Source organism: Eschrichtius robustus, chromosome 4 (genome assembly GCF_028021215.1).
Source record: "Eschrichtius robustus isolate mEscRob2 chromosome 4, mEscRob2.pri, whole genome shotgun sequence".
Lineage (NCBI taxonomy): Eukaryota > Metazoa > Chordata > Mammalia > Artiodactyla > Eschrichtiidae > Eschrichtius > Eschrichtius robustus.
This window is the reverse complement of record NC_090827.1, coordinates 68161359-68183139: the sequence shown is the minus strand read 5'-3', so window position 1 is coordinate 68183139 and position 21781 is coordinate 68161359. Positions and strand designations below refer to the sequence as shown.

The 21781-nt window shown below is 34.8% G+C and overlaps 1 protein-coding gene across 4 annotated transcripts in view; it reads right to left on the bottom strand.

Annotated features, from left to right (window-relative positions):
• Window positions 1-21781, bottom strand: part of EPHA5 (EPH receptor A5) — a 313241-nt gene that overhangs the window by 44048 nt on the left and 247412 nt on the right. For all 4 annotated transcript variants that reach the window (XM_068542188.1, XM_068542190.1, XM_068542189.1 and 1 more), the window contains one exon: window positions 543-610. In XM_068542188.1, coding sequence (XP_068398289.1) covers window positions 543-610 — 68 coding nt within the window. The remainder of the gene's footprint in view (window positions 1-542; window positions 611-21781) is intronic.

The window sequence follows — 21781 nt, the reverse complement described above, 5'->3', positions numbered from 1 at the left end:
AACATATTAATAATAAAATTAGAACCCATTTAGGCAGATTTTTAAAGCTCATTATTAAACTTGATTTTCTGCATTTCTTAAAAGTGTAGTCTTTTTCAAGTCATTTGAACCAAGGTTGCTGCTACAGGATGTGCTCAGGGAAATTCCTACCAAAATGTTAGAAAAAGAAGAAGAAATTTATTCATTTAATCTGGTGGTGTTATTTAATGACATATTTCTACTGACTGTTGCTAGGAATTAGAATTGGCCTGGAAATTTGGTTTGAAATATAATAGCTTTATATATTAAGCAAAAAGTTTTTATTTTAATGATTGTAATGAAAGTATGCTTTAAAGAATTGAAAAAACCATCCAGCTGTTGCCTAGGGTCAGCTGGCAACACCACAAGCCCATATGCTTTAGAGGAATGTAACAAAACACTTACACTTTTTATCCTAATATTTTTGGTCAGTTATTACAAATCTCTAGCCTGAAAAGAAGCCAAAATCACAATAAAGTGTCCCCTACTTTGTTTTATTTTGATTTTTTTTACAGTTTGCTTACTGTGCCCATTATGAAAATGCATCTTTTCCTCTTCTGGATCTTGTTTTGCTTTGCTGTAACCACACCGCCTGGAACAGAGTAAGCTACGATTAGCCACATCTCCAAGTGGTGCATCACATCAAGCCCAGAAGCACGCAACACAATTGAAATGATTGCAACCTTAAGTGATTTTCACACCAGCAGTATGAAATAACACCAATACTCTTTTGTATGAATCGTATTTCCCCAGCTAGTATCCCTCACTCTTGCCCAGATTTCACTGAGAAGTCTGAAGCTCTCCAAACCTATTTTTAAACATGACTTCACCATATACCATACACCAGACATTTCTCTGTTCCCTTCTTCTTTTACTGCTTTTTGCCGCCTCAGAGGTCCCTGCCTTTTCTCAGGATGAACTGTCCCAAATATGTCTGATTCAAAAGTCTCCTCCTTTCAGCACCTTACTCCATTATTCTGTTTTATTTATTTCTCTTGTTTTGGAGTCTTTAGTGTCTCCACTGGTCTCCTGTCAATCTATCCATTTCCATCAATTTAATTAATACCTCTATCCCTCTGGTTTTATTCTTTTGAGAGTTATACTCTTATTCCCTGTGGATTTATTTTCTAGGAATATTCCACTGGCATTCAAACTTAATAGATCTGAAAAAGAAAAGAGTATCTTCCTCTTTACTTTCAATCTTGATCTGCTGCCTTCTTTTCCTCTTAATAACATTTTCATGGCTTTGGTACCTTAAGATCAAAGCCCTGTTCTCGTGGACCTCACAACAAATTAGTTGCCAAATCCCAAGCATTATATAACATAAAAGTCTTTTGATCCACCTCTTCCATTTCACTAGCTCTACCTCTTCTTCAGTTAAGGTCTTGCTGTTTTTCTTTTGGATTACTGTCAGTGCCTCTGAACTGATGCCCCTGCATTCTATAACTGCTTTCCTAAACTACACTAGACATGGCTGTAGCCAAATTACCATAAATAAGGTATTTTTCTATTGTGTTAGCTCTCTTCTGCAAAGTTTTCAATAAAATAATAAGGTAAAGATTCCTAAACGTAGCCCCGATGCACATTTCCCACATCATCTCTGAGATATTTCTCCATGCTTCCGTTATGTTCCTATATACTGGTTCCTGCACTTAGGATGCTCTTCTTAACAATTTCCAATTATCAAAGTCCAGTTCAGTTGTTGCCTTCTTCACGTTGTCTTTCCCTAATACTGTGGCTTAATGCAGTCTTGCCCCCTCTGAACCCAGTAGTTTTCTGTATCCCTCTCATGGTGTGACTGCCATTCTACAATGCAACATAGTCATTTGAGAATGTTTTTTGGCTCTCTTGCTATTGTTGTTACTTTCTTAAATGGCAGCAACTACCATTCATCTATAAATTTCTGAAGTGACCTAGCACCTGGCTCAGAGTTGGCCCCAAAAATATTCGTCACATTGATGAATGAATAAATGAATGAGTGGATGATATTCTGGTTGAGTCTACACAAGGACAAGTGTTTGGAGAGAGAATACGCTGATGAATACTAAGGTATGTGAATAACCATATAACGTTAAAACAGCTGACCAAAATAAAAATATCTAAATTACTTTTAGTGAAACTCTAAGGAAGTGAATTTATTATTCATAAGCTCTTATAACAAAATTGAGTTTATTAAAAACAAAATTTCGTTTACTTCTGCATAAAGAAAATACAGCCAAAATGTCAGATTGACAAAATATTTTCATTACAAAGTTGACTGAAAACTACTATATGATGTAAATGAAGTGGCCAATTGACATGCACTGAGGACTGTTCCTTGGTTTCATATTCTAAAATGTTTCTTAAATATGTGTATATTTTGATATAAAAATGAAACATTTTATTCTCTATCTTTCTTAGTGTATAATTACATATATTATACAACATAGATAACAAAACCTGTTCTTGTGCCATTTTTGAAAAAAATGCAATTATCTTAATTTTATCGTGTTAAAGAACTGACAATTTATTAGTAAAGTACAGCTAGGAAAATTTAAGTAAACTTGAAGTAATATACTTAATACATATAGTGTTCTTGGATGAGGAAAATTACACAATGAGGAACTGGTGGCTTTTCAAATTTTATTCATAACATGTAGATGCATTTGTCACTTCAGAGCCCTTAAGACATCTTGAATCACCTCACCACAGTGAAATGGAGAGAAAAAATGAACACATAATATCATCCTGAAATAATAGCTGGTCTATTCAAGCTGACATTTAAGATATTTTAATACATTGTTCATATTTTTTAGATATTACATTATTCTTTCAATCTTTAATGTATGTACCTCTAGAGAGAAGTTATTGATACTGGGTTTTGTTTTTTTTTTTTTACCAATGTTCTAAATACAATTGTGTGAAATCATCCTGAGATTTATGTTATTTAAATAATACTGACAAAATACTTTGTTAGAGGAATTCTAAAGATACCTAAAAAGTATACAAGTTCTTGCAGTTTACATTAGAAAACAAACATCCATTCCAACTTTAACTCTCCTACCTTCAAAAAAAATTAAGCTTTGAAACTTATATCCTCAAATAGTCTTTATCATTAAATAAGCTTCATGGATATTTAAATAGCATGCAAATGCCTCATATGAAAATGGAAATAAAACTTTGGATCTCATCTAAAAAATGACTTGGGAATACCATGGTGAGGAGTTATTAACATTTTAATACCTAGGGTGAGAGTCAGGAGGGCAATAAGAAGGAGTTATTTTTGACTACAGGCATCTCAAGACTTCTATAACATAATACGGCTGCATGTCACATTAACATAAAAAATTAAGTTCTGGAACACCCCAAAGCAACATTAAAACAAACCTCAACAAGTTACAGCAAGTAGAAGTGCAGCTGGCAGAGACTGGCACTCAAGCAGTGGTTCAGCCTTGGTAACAAAGCATTGCAGGGAGCGGGTTCATTCAGTATCATCTTCTGTACCTTGTCCAGATGCATCATTTTAACTCAGCATACACTAGAGTCAATAAATATGCCATTCTGTACATCAGTTACAACTCCTATCTTCTAGAACCGATTTTTTTTTTCAAATGGAAAAGAAACAGTTTCTTCATTTTGCTTCAGTCACAATTTTAATGAACTTCGATATCATTTTACTAAAAAGAACTGTAGTGGAATTAGAGGAATCATGTTCTAGCCATTTATACTTATTTTCTTCTAGAAAACAATGTTATTTTATTTTTTAGTAGTAGAGGTGGGCATGAGAAATCATATTAAATGTAAGCATAATTCATCTTCATAAATGAATATTTATTAAAAGGTACAGGAGTGATGCTTCCTATATAAGTGACTTCATGGGTAATTTAGAAATCAGTCTATTTTCCCCCATTTCTATCCTAAGGATTTGAATAACACAGCCTTGATAATATTAATGCAGATCTTAAAAACTTGGCCCAAGCCACGACATCTAAATTTGGATATTTGAAATTTCTGTAAGACATGAAATAGTAAACAATAATCTTTATGAATGGATGGACGTGCCAATGAGTAATTTAGTTCTTGGATATAAATTAAAGACTTGATAATAAATTAGTGGTATGAATGTCAAGCCCTCCAGAGTACCAAGTGAAGCACAGAATCAGAACTTTACTAAATGACACCATTATGGACAATGAGGAAAGATGAGTGAATGGAAGAGCAAAAGGAGACTGTAGATTCTTACTCCACAATAACCTCCACAAAATCTGATTTTTCCATTGCTTTAGCCTATGGAAATAAACACTGAATAAACACTTTTTTCCCCCTTAATTCTAAATAAGGTGGGGAGGGGGGAATGGTGAAAGAAGGAATGGTTTTGCATTTTGATGTCTTTGAAAGAGTGAGCATATGCCGCGCCTGGCTCAGAAATGGACGTGCCTATAACTGTTCCTCTATTATCCAGATGGATTAAGAGAGGCTTTGCCATATTTTAAAGCAAAAATATTCAAAAGGCAACGTTGGAGCAAACATTAGAGTCAATATGTGTTGCTTATGGAAAAGAAAAGTTCCTTGTATTGTAGCCTCTTTTAAAAACACATTTCTCCATATATGCACACTCTCTTGTTCTGACATAACGACCTCAACCACCGCATAATGTTGTGTTTAAGAATTTTATGCTGGAATCTTGAAAAAAATAAGTTACAGTTTTTTTGGGAAATAGTTTGACCTTTTCACTTCAAGAGTCTCTCCAACTGTAAAGTAGTTTTAATAAAACCTCAGTTAACTCAGCCCCCATAAAATAAAGAAGCATATGAAGATTAGCTTATTTATATATCTAATAAATACTGAAAATAGATTGTTTTATTTTACAGGACCACATTCTTCAATAAGAATGTGAGTGCAAATGCAGAAAAATGGGACATTGGATATATAGGCTGTCTTGCTAGCATTTGTATACTAGGGTACTGGATTTTGGGTTCCTTACAGAGAGATGTAAGTTACACAAAAAATGCAACTGATTTATTATTATTTACTGAAAATTCTCAGACATACTTCTCAAAGAAAATGTACATGTTTTTGAAAACATGCTTTCCTTGGATAGGGGAATGGAGTGATGATTATACCACACAAAATGAGGGCACAGCTTGCTGTGTTCCCATCTCACATTCTTCCAAGGATACTAACCACTCTGTGATTAATGGCAATGTAAGAAGCTAGCTTATTTCCTATTTTATGCCTTATATATCATTTTTAATTTCTATATTATAAAAGACAAAGAAAAAAAACCTTAGAAATAACACTTCTAAAATAAGGTAGTACATATGAATTTGTAAAGTTTTTCATTAATAACCTCTTCAAATCCTTTTAGAATTAGCAATAAGAGAAAGACATGAATACTTTGAAATACTTCAGAAAACTCAAAGATGAATTATAGACTCTTCATTACTGAGTTAAAATTTAATTACCATAGAATTTTGATATAAAAACACATTTTGTAAAGTATGACATGTAAGTATTGTGTCTCCCTGTTTTCAACAAATTTTGTTCTAATGTGAGAGTAGGTAATTTCCTACTAATTTCTAAAATAGTTCATGGATGTGACCATTGGATTTCTCAATTAGAGTAGTCCCACTTAATATCTCCTATGGTCTGAGGTTTCACAGGTATTACAAAAAAGGATTTGGTAGCAGTTCATAGCAAGCCCTCAGTTGGAATTTAATATATTATCTCTCTATATTGTGGGCAAGCCTCACATCTGCCTGCCAACAGCACTTTAAATGGCGGTCTAGAATTAAAGGATGATTTTATTCTCTATGTCTTTTTCGTAACTCTATAAAATGGAATAGCACTTCCACATACCTCCCCGACAGAAATCTGTTGAAGATGAGTGAAATAATCTGTTAAGTATGTAAAAATAAAACTTTACTAACTTCAAATTTCAACAAACTTTCAGTTAATGAATTAACTTTCAGTTAGTTCATTGAAAAATTAAGGTAATAATTAATGTTTCAATGTAATCCACAATCATTTTGGTCAGATAAATATGTTTTGTTTTTGTTTTATTCTCTGAATTATGAGAGAAGTTAGAGTTTATCCCTTGTGCTTCCGATTTTAAATAGTATTTAAAATAAATAATAATAATTTCTAAAAAAATGTGGTTGATTTTCTAAAAATCACAGAGTAGGTAAATGAACAAAATAAGAATTTAATATCTCTATTTTCAGAATAGTGAACTCCATTTTACTTGCCACATGAATCCCTCAGAAGAAGTAGTAAGGGATATAAAAACACTGGAAAGCTTGACAACTGATGAATGAAGGAAATAATCTAACATATGTTTGAATTTAAGAAATGCAAGAAAAAGCTACTTTGGGACTATGGGAAATTTCAGAAGAACTTATAATAAACATTGTTATAAATATATATTGGTTCCTGTAAGCATAAACAAAAACGAATATCAAGGGGTAAATAGTAATGTTATTTTAGAAATTGCACATATTAATATCTTATTTACATTGAAGACAATCAATTCAACACTGGATGCTTGTAAAAATGGATGGGGTGAGGGTGGGAGGAATGAAGAAATGACTAGAGTCTCAAGCCAGCTGTGATGGTATGAAGTCAAAGATCACAGATAAAAAAATACCCCTGCGAAAAATGTAGGCCGTCTTGGGGATAGGGTGCCTAAAATCTAGGCATCTGGGTTTCATTAAGACATATTACAGAAATATCTTCCATCACTGAGTAGATTTCCATCAAAGCAGGAGGAATATTTTTAAAATTAACATTATGCATATGTGTAAAGATTTCACAACAAAGTAGGCAACTAGAGTGATGAAAAATAATTTGAGATCAAAGATAACAACATGTAATTACCAATTTCATCTTATAAATGGCGCACCAGGCATTTGAAAAATAATGGAGTATGGTTTCCTGGTGGGAACTTTGCGAGTGAAACTCAGAACTCCATAGCCCTGCAGAAGATTTAATGTAGTTGAATTGCAGAACAAAGGATCTAGATCAATGGTTTTGAAATTATGTTTTTCAGAGCCTGAGATTTCCACAAGGCATATTAAGGTACTTCTACAAGCCAGTATATTTACAATGGGCAATTTTAATGTATATGTGTTGCATTATATTAAGGTCAAAACCAATCACACATATTCATGAGTGGTCTTTCAAGAAGTGAAAAACTATGATATTCCAAAATCTCAAAATGTCTATCTAACCTCTGCTCTGTAATTGTAAATATGTCTGTTCACAAATGATCACAGAATGATCCTTGGAAATTATTTGTGTGGTAATTGACAAACACTGATATGATTATACATACAAAATTAGGTGACAAGATTTTAGGTCAAGATTTCTTAGTATTTTACTGATTGTAGTAGGAAAATTCTCAGCCCTTAATTTCCACTACCTAAGGTTTTTTTTTCTTTCCTTCCTAATGCTTTAATCTAAACAAATAGTATCTTTAACTGAAACCTCATAGTGACTAGAAATTGTAAAATGGAAGTTGAGAAAGCAGAGCAATAAAAACATATTTAGCTTCCATTCTTCCCAACTAATAATTTTGAACAACTTTCTTGCTGTCCAATTTATGTAAGCTCAATTAAAGTTTGTTTCTTTTGCTTTATTTTGTTTTGTTTTACTAATGCATTAAAAACATTCTGGCTTTTCCATAAATCTTTGCACTCAAATTGTTAGTGTTTTATTGGGTACCTAAGCACATTTGTGGCTCAATAATTTGTTTTTTGTGGACACACACACACACACACAAATACACATGCACACACACAAACACACTCATTGAATAATTGCTGACATTATTTGAAGAAAGATGTTAGAAAAAAAATTGTTTTCTTAGGTTTCCTGGTGTGTGATTTGTGAAGAAAATGTTCCACCTTCCCTCTTTTCCTCTTTTCCTCTTTTCTTTTATTTCTTCACTTTATAAACTCCCTGAAGTCAACTACACAGTAGAAAGAGATACCATTTTTTAAAAAAAATCAAGCAATTTAAATCCAGCTAAAGTTAGTTTTCATCAATGCTTTCTAAGTCATGGCTTTATAAATGTTCATACACCCGTATCTTTGAGGTTTAGTTCAAGGTATGTCTGGATGTCGTTTTTCTTTTTTTCCAAGATGTAAATTCTGCTTATTCTGCTTCAGTGATTATTTATCTCTTATAATAACCAAATTTGAGAGTCAAGTAAAATGAGCAATTCAGTGACCATTTTTAAGTTTTTTTATAGAGCAGTAAAAAAATAAAATCACAGTTTCAAGCCATTTATATTATACTTCAGCCTTTGCCAGGTTTCAGGGTTGTTTTGTTTTTGTTTTTAGTCTGTCACTGAAGCCCTAGGCTCATATAAGAATTTCCTAAGTTAAATAATTAGGAAGAAATCTGTACTTTCATATTAACTTAAAAAATTTTTTTCAAATATAAAAATTTCAAAAGATTGAGTAAAAAAATCAACAAATCTTATCAATCTGTATTTGTTTATGCTCTCTTGTTCTCAGAAGATCATTGGTATCAATTCCACCACTTCTCACATCTATGCATGCATGCACACTCATTCACACCACAGTTTTTTGAATCAACAAAAATTAATTTACACCTAGAGAACACAAGTAACAATTTTAAATGACCCAAGGCAGCCCTATAATTCTCTAAAATGCATTTCAGCTCTTTTCTTTGCAAATTTTGACTACAAATAACAGCTCAATATAGTAGTGGAGGGATTTAGACTCCTTAATCTAGACAGAAATTATCTGGAATATTTCACTTTTTTACAAGGTAGCTCACTACTGTGTAGGAGAGTTCCTCTAAATCTGTGATGAGAGTTCTTTGGTCTTATGTTCTAGCCTATAGTTTCATAGCTATAACCCAGATATATTTAGGATTTGCATTTGTAAATAATTAAGACTATCCCATTTGGACACTGATCCCAAAAATGTGCATATTTTTTACTTAATTGGTATCAATTTAGGAATATCACTTCTAATATCTGAAGTAATTCAAGCTTAAAACTATTAAGTAAACCATTTAAAATTACATGTGGTTCTGTTCTCCAATGCCACATATATCCACAATGATTATGAACATAGAAGATCCTACTTAGGCTATGGTCATTCAATGGGTCTGGGAGACAGAAAAGGTGACTTCACTTTGACAGAAGTGGCATTCTACTTCCACGTATGATATGGTTTCACTCTTGATGGAACAACAAAAACAGTGACATGTTAAATGTAAAACAGATGTTACGATCTTACAACGTCCTGCTTTAAATCAGGACCACAGTAAAAGCCTTGGAAGAGAAGTATGAGTGCTTGACTTAAGGGTGATATGCTATATGCATATTTGATTTGAAAGTATCCATTGTGAAATCACTTCAGATTCCTTTTTGGGACTCAGTTTCAGTCTACTCTTCTGTTAAAGCATAACTTGAATACTAACTATTAAAATGTACACAAATGAAAAAAAAAAAAAAAAAAAAGGAATGCTGACGATAATACATATAGGTGGGACAGCACATAGGAGTGAAAGCAGGAGGGGAACACTAACCATATTAGGCTTGGATGGGCAACAGCGCACAGGGAAGAAGCCCTTCCACAGCCACAATCGCAGCAACTGAAAAGCAAACAAGAGAGCCCAAGATAAGGAAGAGATCCCACTCCCTCGATATAGCTATAAAGACACTACGAATTTAGACAGGTGTCTGCTTTGCTTTTCAAAAGCAAAAATTCCTAAATGCATACAATTAATTTTCCCACAATGCTTTTCAAATTAAGAAGTATTTTATGGGTTTAAGAAATCCAGAGCTGTATTAAATAGTTATTTTTATTTTACTTAAAAAGCTTATTTGGTAGGAAATATAATGAGCCAATGTATTTGATTATCCAATTAAAACAGACATGCAAATAAAAATGTAAGCATTTGAATATTTCCTCAGAAATTCCTGCAAAAATTATACTCAGAAGACGTTCTAAATAGCCCTGTAAATAAATGTTTTGCATAGAGCTTAAATATTTAGGATGGAGAATAATGCCTTGCTCATTTGACCCACTGATTTCTTATAGCAGTGGCATCATTTATTACAGACTATTGAAAATGTTATGCTTACATGACTTCTCCAATCATTTATGGAAAGCTGTCAATTTAAATTTAAATGTTCAGATTTTAAAAATGCATCTCCATAATATATTTGCAGAGCTATTGTTATATTAAAAAAAAAAAACCTATATATAATACATGCACTTTTCTGGATATTGCAAGATTCAATATTCTTTTAAATTTTCCACATACTCATAGTAAAAAATCCAGAAAATACCAAGTAAATTGTTTAATATGATGTACTTTATTGCTAGAAACCAAGTAAACTAAAGGCAGAATATAACATAGAAATTATTTAGTGCTTCAATGCATTCGCTTTCCAGTATAGTTTATAAATTGCACTTAGAGTGATTTCAAGAGAACTGTGGGATGAGCTCAGAAACGGTACCACACACCAGCAGGCCAAGACTTTTATCTAAACTCTGTCTATTTTGAACTTTAATTACTTAAAATGTGTCTAGTCTATTTTATATCAAATAAGGAGAAGAAAATACAATATAAACATCCAATATATTTGGGAATGCTAACAAAGGTAGACAAGTATTTCCAAATTAAATTCCAATGGATCTTTTTCAAGGAAAAATAGGCAATGTTCCATATATTTTCTTTGGAGCATTGACAATGCTTTAATGTTCCCACTAGTAAGTATCTGAGAATTTGGCTGTCACTAAAATGGCAACTGTGACATTTATTTCCAGATAGACTATTTGTATTTTAAAGAATACGCCAAATAATTATTTTCACTGTAGAGATATTGAAAGTCAAAGTTACAGTATATCAAATTGTTAAAATACTTATAAGAGTAGATAAAGCATCTGTAAAAACCTTTGGCAAATCTTAATATATTTCCTTATAATTACATTTATTTCATTAATGTCTTCATTACTGATATCTTAGATATGTTAACTTTTCTACTGCTTCTGTTTGTATCAGCACTCAGATTTGGGGTTGGTAAACTATGGCCCATTGGCCAAATCTAGCATACCACTTATTTTTGTAAGTACAGTGCTATTGGAACATGGCCACACTCGTTATTTATTGTTTATGGAGTCTTTTGTGCTGTTGCGGCAGACTTAGGTAGCTGTAACAGAGAATGTGTAGCCTGAAAAGCCTAAAACATTTACTATCTGGCACTTTAAAGAAAGTTTGCCCTCCTCTTTTTTTAGACTATTAGTTTTGTGAGATGAAGATGATTCCTTGACCTTTTTTTCCATCACAGTTTAAACATAATTAATGACACGTAAGTAGTTTCACTGTAATTGGTATTACCTAATGGTACAATTATCTCAATTTACTGATAGTTATTAATATGGAAAGTTTGCATAGATGTGTTAATTTTGAATAGCACAGTTCCAACTCAATAAATAATAAATAAATAATAATAGATTGTTGACAAATGTATACAACTGTTTTTTAGCAGTTAAAAAAAGATGATGTCATCTCCTAATAAAGTACAAACATCCTTCTAGTTGAGTGTGCACAGCTTATAAACACATGTAGAATTGTGCTTAGGAAAGCAAGAACTGCACTGTGATTGGCCATTACCTATAAGGATTTGTTTAATGCTTGATCAGTGTTCTAAGACTCAAAAAATACACTAATGATTCCAAAAATAATAACATTTTATTCAGTCCTTTTTATTTGAAAAAATATAATAAGGCTTTTGTCTTACAAATTAGTACATATACACGCACATACACACACACACAATTCACTATACCACCAAATCTACAAATTTTAGTCCTGAAGAATTTAACTCACCTTACCTATCATTAGATTTCAAATTTATAGTTTTTAAAAAGTTTAGTCAAAAAATCTGAGATCTTGTAAAATCAAACACTCCTACTTTTTCTGAGTCATTGTTTTAGATTTGGTACTGATGCTTTCTTTGACTTGTTTTAAGATGGCATAAAAAAATACCCTGGGTAACTTAGTTAACTTCTTGGTGTTTCAGTTGACAGCCATAAAATAGGGATAATAATGGATTCTATCTCATAGGTTTTGTGAAAATAAAGTGAGAGAATATATGTATTCACTTAGATCAGTGTCTGGCACATCATATGCCTGGGAGGAAAGCGGTAGCTATTACTCTTAGTAATACCATAATCAAAGTGATAGAATAGATTCTCATTATTTCAGAGAAATTTATTTTTTTCATGATCCATATAATATTACCATACTAAGTACTTCCATTTATAACATAACTAAATATCTAATTACTTTCAGACCAATTCATATAAATATAGATGGCCAATGTAAGTTAAAAAAATCATTTCCACAAAATACATTTTCTTGGGGTTTAGTGATCAGAGCATACTGTGCATTAATATGTCATTGAGAAAATTAAAACTGAAGCTCCTTTTCTGTGAATGTCTGAAGTGGAATAGTAATCCCGCAAATTACTCTTTTTAAATTAACTCCAAGGATGCTGTCACAATAACACTTAGACACCAGATGGTATAAAGAACATGTTCTTTCCTTAATCAATAAATACTCAAAGTACAGGTTGAAAATGTTTACAAGCCTCAGAGATAATTTAGAAATAGAAACCAAAATGTGCTAGAAATAGCAGCCAATCTAATTTATGTGAGCTATGGTTCAACAAAGTCCATCTGCATTCCCATAACATTTTAGCACCTGGAAGCCTGTAAGTGACTGCATGCAGCTATAACAAGATTGTTATTATCAAAGTTTAAAATAGTTTAGCTCTTCTGGACTTAATATCAAAACTGTAGATCTTTGTTTTAACAGATATTTTGATTTGTCCTTCTGAAGATTAAAATGTGATAACAGAACCTTTCCAGACCCAAAGAAGATTCAAATGAAATTATTTTAGCCAGGTCTTACACAGAATTGATCAATACGTGTACCAAGTGTGTCAATGTAAGTAAGATAACCTCCCTTCTACCCAAGAAAGATGATTATAACTCTAGGGAAGAAATTCTCAAAGATACTAGATCAGAGAAGTAAGACTACAGGCTGTGGATAAATGATGACTTAAATTCTTAAACAGAGATCATACAAGTGGATAAGAAAAACACTAAGATCCCAAAAGATAAATGAGAGAGGCAGAAAGAGTAATTCCGAAAAAGAAGTATTTTAATTAAATAGAAAGTATTTTCAGTTTACTGGTTAAAAAAAAGAAGAAAATGAAAAGGTTGCATAATTAACCCATTTTAAATAAAACAATGACAACAACAAAATTGGTGGTACTTAGTGCTGGAGAAAAGACTGTAGTTTGTGCCCTCAAAGGTCACAATGAGAAGTACCACCGGTACTTTAGAAAACAATGCTCCAAAACTTATTAAGAGTGATAAAAATGTCCTTACCTTTTGACACCATTGGGTAGCAAAACAGTTAAGATCATGGAGTTTGTAGTCAAATTAAGAGCAGTCCTGGATGTATCCACTACTAAATGTATAGCTTTTGGTAAACTTGTTATTGATGTAAATGAGATAAATAGTAGAAACTATATTACATAGGGTTGCTTTGAAGAATGAGTTTGATTATAAATGTAAAGCTTTCTGCACTGTCCTGGGCTCACAGTCTGCACTTAAAACTTTTTTTAACTGGTATTATTATAATAACATGGACTTATGGCAAAAAGTAAGGTGTAGATAATATGCACGAGGCTGGCTACAGATTTTAAAGGAACCAATGACCAAGAAATACTTTGCAGTTAATAAAATCTATTTGTGGAGTCTATGATGCAACGAAATTAATATGGTGTAATATTAAATTTTTTAAACTTTAGGTAAAAATTAGTGTGCAGAGAAACAAAATGATGGCAAAAATTATATAAAATCTTTAAGAGCTACTGTGTTGGAGTGTTTCATGAATTTGAATTTTTATGAGACAATTTTAGTTTCCCTGATTTCAAAATTTTTTGTGGTTATTTCACTTTGTAATTTTAAGAAAAACAAAGAATTCAAATAATTCCAATTATGTTGCTGATTACAATATACTGTCATCTACACTGCATCAGTTTTAAAATGCTAAAAATGGGGCTTCCCTGGTGGCGCAGTGGCTGAGAATCTGCCTGCCAATGAAGGGGACAGGGGTTCGAGCCCTGGTCTGGGAAGATCCCACCTGCCGCGGAGCAACTGGGCCCGTGAGCCACAACAACTGAGCCTGCGCGTCTGGAGCCTGTGCTCCGCAACAAGAGAGGCCGCGACAGTGAGAGGCCCGCGCACCGCGATGAAGAGTGGCCTCCGCTCTCTGCAACTAGAGAAAGCCCTCGCACAGAAACGAAGACCCAACAGAGACAAAAATAAATAAATAAATATTTTTGAAAAAATGCTAAAAATAATTTAAACATGTAACAAATATTTACAACAAAAGAAGCTTAGGTTATTGTTCAGTGGTAATTAGAACTGACAGTGTTGTTTTATACATTTGTTAAAGTATCTCATAATGCGATACCTTTTGCATCTGTCTTTATTCTTACTCTTCTTAGATTTATTACTGATTTCCTGATGAAGCTAGGCTAAAACTGAAAATATCTTTTGCAAAAACTAGGAAGGAGATAAAAAACATAATGATAACACATATGGTTCCCAAACTCTACGCCTCAGTCCCCATACTTCTGACAAAAAGGCCTAAAATTATTCCACCCTCCAAGAGGAGGTAATGTAAAATGGCTGGAAAGAGGTTTGTTTTCACTTTTGTTTTTGTTTTAGTGTGTTTTTGAGTAACTCTGAGGGGAATCCCACATCTACAACACATGCATACATTTATATGTGCAATCCAATCACTACTCCCTAGTCGTAGTCTAGGCAAATTGGAATAGGATAGAGTTATACACAGTAATTTAAAAATCTTTTCCAGTTGTCTGCTCCCTTCCTATAAAGAGCTTCTTACCCCTCACCAACGATTATAGCTGTCTCCCTATTACCCTCTAGGACCACTTATCAAAAACTGTCCTATCTGAGCCCTAATCCCTGGTAGGTGAGTTTTGAAATATCAACGGATCTTAGTCTTACCTAATCAAGTTCCAATCCTGGCATACTCATATCTTGCTGTGAAATAATAAGAAATATATATATTGGTCTCTGCTCCCAGCTCCTGACACAGACTCCTAAAACCCTTGTTAAATAGGGGTACTATGAGAATCTTTTGTTCTAACTTCCAGTTCCTGACGCGGAGCTCCTAAAATGCTTGTAATTTCCTAAGTTACAGAAGCACTAGGAGCATCTCTTGTTCTAATATTTGGTCTTTGCCTCTGGATCCTGACACAAAGCTCCAAAATCTCTTGCAATTTCCTGGGTGATAGGAGTGTCTTTTGTTCTAATTAGGTGACCCTTGGTGGGTTGGTTGCCAGAAAGTCCAAGTCATGATTAGAAACTTGGAATTTTCACCCTTACCTCTCATTCTCCAGAGAGGGGAGAAGGGCTGGAAATGGAGTTAATGATTCATTATGCCTACATGATGAAGCCTCCATAAAAAATCCCTAAAATACATCCATGTACTGGAAGCATGACACACCTCAACTCCACAGGATAGAAGCTCCTGTACTTGGGACCCATATAGACCTGGTCCTCCATCTGTCTGTCTATCTGTATCCTCTTTCAAATCTTTTATTATATAATCAACTGATAGTTGTAAGTAGGTGTTTCCCAGAGTTCTGTGAGCTGTTTTAGCAAATAATCAAATCCAAGGAGGGGGATCATGGGAACCTTTGATCTGTAGCCAAGTCAGAGAGAAGCTGTGGGTAACCTGGGGACCTACTGGTTGTGACTTGCATCTGAAGTAAGGGACAGTCTGGGACTGAGCCCTTAACCTGTAGGGTCTGTGCTAACTCTGTTTAGTGTCAAACCGAATTACAGGACACCCACGTGATTTCACAGGGAATTGCTTGGTGTGGAAAATATAACCCCAGACATCTAGTATCAGAAGTCTTGTGATTGTGGTAGCAGTGTGAAAGTAAAGGAGAAACACACAACAGGACTTTGCCTTTCCAACACACTTGCTTTCTCCTTCTGTTACCTGTTTCAAGCCTGAATAGTCCTATTATAACATTCATCCTAAAATTAAGAATCCTGGGACTCGGAGACAGGGAACCGCTTTCGCAAGGTGGCACTCATAACAAGTTGTGGAGGTAAGATGTGGGCACCAGTTACTGCATTGTAGTGTACTGGAAGCACAATTTCTTCTTCCATGTCTTCCAGCTCCTTTCATTTCTACCTCTCCCCCATGCTCAGCTCCCCACTCCCTCTGTTGAAAATTTAAATACGTTTGCGTGGGGAACCCTGTTATGAACACTTCTTTCTTCCTTCACTAATAGCAAGTTACCAGGTTTAAAAAGTCTGATAAATTTATTCACAATGAATTACATACAACAACTAGATTGCCTTTATCTGAGTCTAGCCCTTATTGTAGCGAAATATACCTCATTTTGTTTTAAAGTATTAAAACGTGTGTGCCGTAAAAATACTCAATGATACTCAATGATCCAAATTCTACTACATTATTCAAATGCATGTATAAAATAGAGATTAGATCATATAAGTGACTGAGGTAAACTAAATAAATCATACATATTTACAGATTTCTCAAATAAAAACTAACCCCCAAATTCTACAAATCTACGTGTTCTATGTGCAGTCATCCTTTTTTCTTAAGGACAAAGTCAGAAAAATAAACAAACAAACAAATTCACTTCAACTTACTCTGAAGACAACTACTAAGACCTAGGAATATCAAACTACATGAAAGTGATACTGACCAGGACCCTGTGGGGCTCCTGGGCACAAAAGCCTTTCTGTGTCCCCCATTTCTTCATTATACGAAATAGGCTTTATTCAGCCTCCATGACCTTCCCTGAGTTCCAAAGGGCAGGTTCAGATATTGATAGATGCTAATTAGGGAAGGGGAGGGGATGCGGAGACAAGTGAGGAACAGTCAAGAAACAGTAGTGCAGCCTTGGAGCAAAGTCCTGGTTCCCCCTCAAGGGATATATATAACAATATCTTTGAGCTGTTTTGCAGATACTGAAGCCCCCGCCAGGTGGGAGAAGTTAACCGTATGCTGCCCACAAGTGTGTAGCCCCCAGACCAGCTGGAACCTGAAGGATGATGATGCTAGCTCCCACTGCCCCCACTTACCTCACCACCAACCAATTGGTTACCTCACCACCAACCAATCAGAAGAATGTCCACCAGCTGATCACACCCTCTTGGAACCATTACTGTAAAACTCCTCACTACCCGCTCAAGGTCAGGACACACAGCTTTGAGGACATTAGCCTGCTGTGGCCCCCTTTGCCTGGCAAAGCAATAAAGCTATTCTTTTCTACTTCACCCAAAACTCTTTCTCTGAGATTTAACGCGGTGTTGGGGTACAGAGGCCAGATTCGGCTTCAGAAGCAGAAAGAAAACTTGTGGCAAGTTATCTTAGACTACTCTTCAGTTGGTTTATTTCCCAAGCTATACTTTAATGATGATTCACTGTACTTCTTTTAATCATTCTAATGGGCCAGAGAGATCATTATAAAACAAGCTCTTCTTTCATGAATGCCACAGGTACAAGGACTGATGCAACTAGCAAACGTTATTGAACATGTTAGATTCAGTTTACTTATGCCAGTATATATTTGGGAACGCAAAATGAATTTCACCAAATACTAACCACCTTTTATAAGCTTTTTTGCTACAGTAAACACAATCATTCTCATTATCTGCAAACATTTACTAAGAATTGATGTGCTATGCTTTAAGAATAAGAAATTATATATAAAAAATGCTTTCTACTCACATTATGTAATGATTCTAAACCTGGCTACAGACTAGAGTCAACTGGGGAGTTTTGGAAAAAACACAAAAAAACCCCACAATGCCCAGGCCTCAGCCCAGAACAATAAAATTAGAACACCTTGCCTTTGGGACACAAGCATTATTATTTTTCAAAAGCTGTTAGTTGATTTTCTCCATGTTGACAACCACTGATCCAATAGGTACTCAATAAACACTTGTTGTATTGAATGATGTGTCTTATAATAGTCTTAAGGGAATTTACTTAATGAATACAAAGGAAAAGGTTTGTAATTAGCATATTAATGGTCTGCATGTTAATAAAAACTTCTAAAGTGCCAGAAGGTGCTTTAAAACAATTTGTTCTCTGGTAAGTAATTTAAATAATTCTCCTGCAATTTGTTTACAGTGTTAATTTACATTATCTACAAACGAAGATTGGTTTCTTAAGTAACTGTAAATTTCATCCTATCCTCTATCTTTTTAAATCACGTTTTCCCCCATAACATTTAACTTTACAGGTTTCTTTCAATTGCAAGTTCTATGATTAATGACAGATTTTTGTACTTCTATATTTTAATAGTAGCTACTTGGATTCTCTAGGAGTCATAATATCTCAAATAAAATAACAAAACAGTAAAACTATTCTTTATTCAGTGTCCTCATTTTGCCCTTCTGAGCTACTGGACCACAGACTTAAAGTCACGTGAAAGCAAAGCTCAGTTTTCTCGAGGCTTTTCTGCAGAAAGCCTTCAAGAAGTGGTGAATATTTTGATGTAAAAGATTTTCTCTTTGAACTATTCCTGGGCTAGAGTAAACCAGAACTATGTATACATATCTTTAATTATATATATGTATTTTATATATATTTATTTATTATATTTATATATGAGAACTCATGCCATTAATGAGGCAGGCAGGAAGGAAGATGAAGCTGGGGAGGGGCTCAGGCAGAGATTGTGGAAGGCCTTGTAGACTGGTCTAAAGAGTCGCAGGAACCTGGACACTCCATTCGCATTCATGTTTATATGCCTTACCCATCACACACACTCTCTTGTAAAATTTCTCTTCATCCTCCAGGTCCAGCTCAAATTTACAATTTCTGTAATAATACTTCTGTACCCCTTAAGGTAAGGGGTACATCCATTCTATTATTGCACCAATTTGTTAAAAATACAACACTAATTGTGTTATGTTGAAATTATCTAATTGCATGACTGTGTCACGATTAAACTACCCACCCATGCTATGAAAGCAAGAAGCATATCAAAGAATCAAATTTTATCAAAAAAGCAAATTCTGTAGGTCACCAAGGTCAGAAAAATCTAGTGAGCCCATAACAAAAGAGGTTACATGATCCATTAAGTATTTTGCTAAAAGCTGCCCAGTGTGATATTTTGAATGGGAAAATCAAATTGTTTTACCTTTTTCATACATTTCACCATTTAATTTTTAAAATATTATTCAAATTTATGTAACTGAATGTCAGTACTATATTACTTTACACATGTGTACATATGTGTATTCATACATAGATATTTATATACACATGTACCTATATATATATAAATTCAAATATATATAAGTATACTTTAGATATGGCCAATAGAACCCGAATGCTTTTAAAAATTATTTGGTCTACATACTCTTGTCAAGTATACATGATGTTTTAGATTAAGCCTTCTGAAAATTCAACTTTCTCTTCAAGTAGCAAATAGGAAATAGAACAATGTAGGTATTATATAGGTAAGGCAGATTACAAATTTTCAAACTGATATCTAACTCAAAAACTGGCAAATAGGCAGGTAAAAGAATAAGCTTAATAACCACTAAAAATGCAAAAAAATATTTTTTCACCTCCATCTCAATCTCATTCCACACCCCCACTCCTTTTTCTTTTCCCTTATCTCCCACTTTCCTTCTCTGGCACTGTAAAGACATATCGTTTCTTGAGTTATTTGATAAATCAAAATCCTTCTCAAACAATTTCAATCTTCCAACTTCAAAATTATATTGTGTCTTTCATAAACCAGTAAGATTCAAGGTGATGCTGATTTGAACTAGTTAATTAGCTGATCACATAGTAAAAGGAATTCACTGTATATTCATGTCTGTAATCCTTACGATTTTTTTCTCCTCTTTAGTTTTTAAAAAATTTTTGAACATTAAGCATTATAAAAAGCCTTGCAGAAGACGGTGGGGGGGGGGGGAAGACGCGGAGTCAGCGTCTCCCCACAACTAGGGCTCCTGCCTGCCGCTGGTGGGAGACTCTGACGCCTAAGGAGACGGGAGGAACCCCAAAGTGAATCGGTAGGATGTAGGAGGACTAAGGGGGTAGGAAAAGTGGAGGCCAGACAGGATCGGTGCCCCTGAGGCCAGGGAGATCAGGAGAGTCAGGTGGGAGGGGCCCTCCAGGAGGAGCAGGAGAGGAGGGGAGGGCGACTGCCCTGCCCACGTGGGTACCGGGAGCCTGCTGAGCTCCCAGGCTGATCCCCTGCCCTCCAAAGCCCCCTCCAGGTCTCCTGGGTCCTTGGGGGCATAGGAGGGAAGCCTGGTAGATCAGGAGAGGCAGGCGGGAGGGGCACTCCGGGAGGAGCAGGAGAGGAGAGGAGGGCGTTTGCCCCGCCCACTCGAGCCCAGGAAGCCTGCAGGGCTCCCAGGTGAGGTCCCCTGTCCTCTGAGACCAGGGGTGGGGGGCACGCCTGGGCCCCTTCTGTTCCTTGAGCCTAAGCCCCAACCCCCACGGCCCCCAGGGCCTTTTCCAGCCCTGTGGGTCCTGAGCATTGGCAATGCCCACCACCCAAACCTCGCCCTTGCTTAGGCCCCACCGTCCACAGCAAGGCCTTTTCCCACTTTCTTTTTTTTCTTTTCCCTCCTCCTCTTTTTTACTATTGTGGTACTGATGTACCTTCCGGTTGTTGATTCATCTATATATTTATTTTTATATTCTTCCTAACATATCTGTTAGTTTCCTAGTCTAATTTTTTATTTTTTTGAATTTTATTTTATTTATTTTTTATACAGGAGGTTCTTATTAGTTATCTATTTTATATATATTAGTGTATATATGTCAATCCCAATCTCCCAATCATCCCACCATGACCACCCACCTCGCCACTTTCCCCCCTTTATGTCCATATGTATGTTCTCTACATCTGTGTCTCTATTTCTGCCCTGCAAACCAGTTCATCTGTACCATTTTTCTAGGTTCCACATATATGCGTTAAGATACAATATTTGTTTTTCTCTTTGTGACTTACTTCACTCTGTATTGCAGTCTCTAGGTCCATCCACATCTCTACAAATGACCCAATTTTGTTCCTTTTTTATAGCTGAGTAATAGTCCATCGTATATTGTACCACATCTTCTTTACCTGTTCATCTGTCGATGAGCATGTAGGTTGCTTCCATGACTTGGCTATTATAAATAATGCCTCAAAGTATATTGGGGGGCATGTCTCTTTTTGAATTATGGGTTTCTCTGGATATATGCCCAGTAGTGGGATTGCTGGGTCATATGGTAATTCTATTTTTAGTTTTTTAAGGAACCTCCATACTATTATCCATAGGGGCTGTATCAATTTAAATTCCCACCAACAGTGCAAGAGGGTTCCTTTTTCTCCACACGCTCTCCAGCATTTGTTGTTTGTAGATTTTTCTGATGATGCCCATTCTAACTGGTGTGAGGTGATACCTCATTGTAGTTTTGATTTGCATTTCTCTAATAATTAGTGATGTTGAGCAATTTTTATGCGCTTCTTGGCCATCTGTATGTCTTCTTTGGAGAAATGTCTATGTAGATCTTTTGCCCTTTTTTCATTTGGTTGTTTGTTTTTTTTAATATTGAGCTGAGCTGTTTATATATTTTGGAGATTAATCCTTTGACAATACGGTACTGGCACAAAAACAGAAATATAGATCAA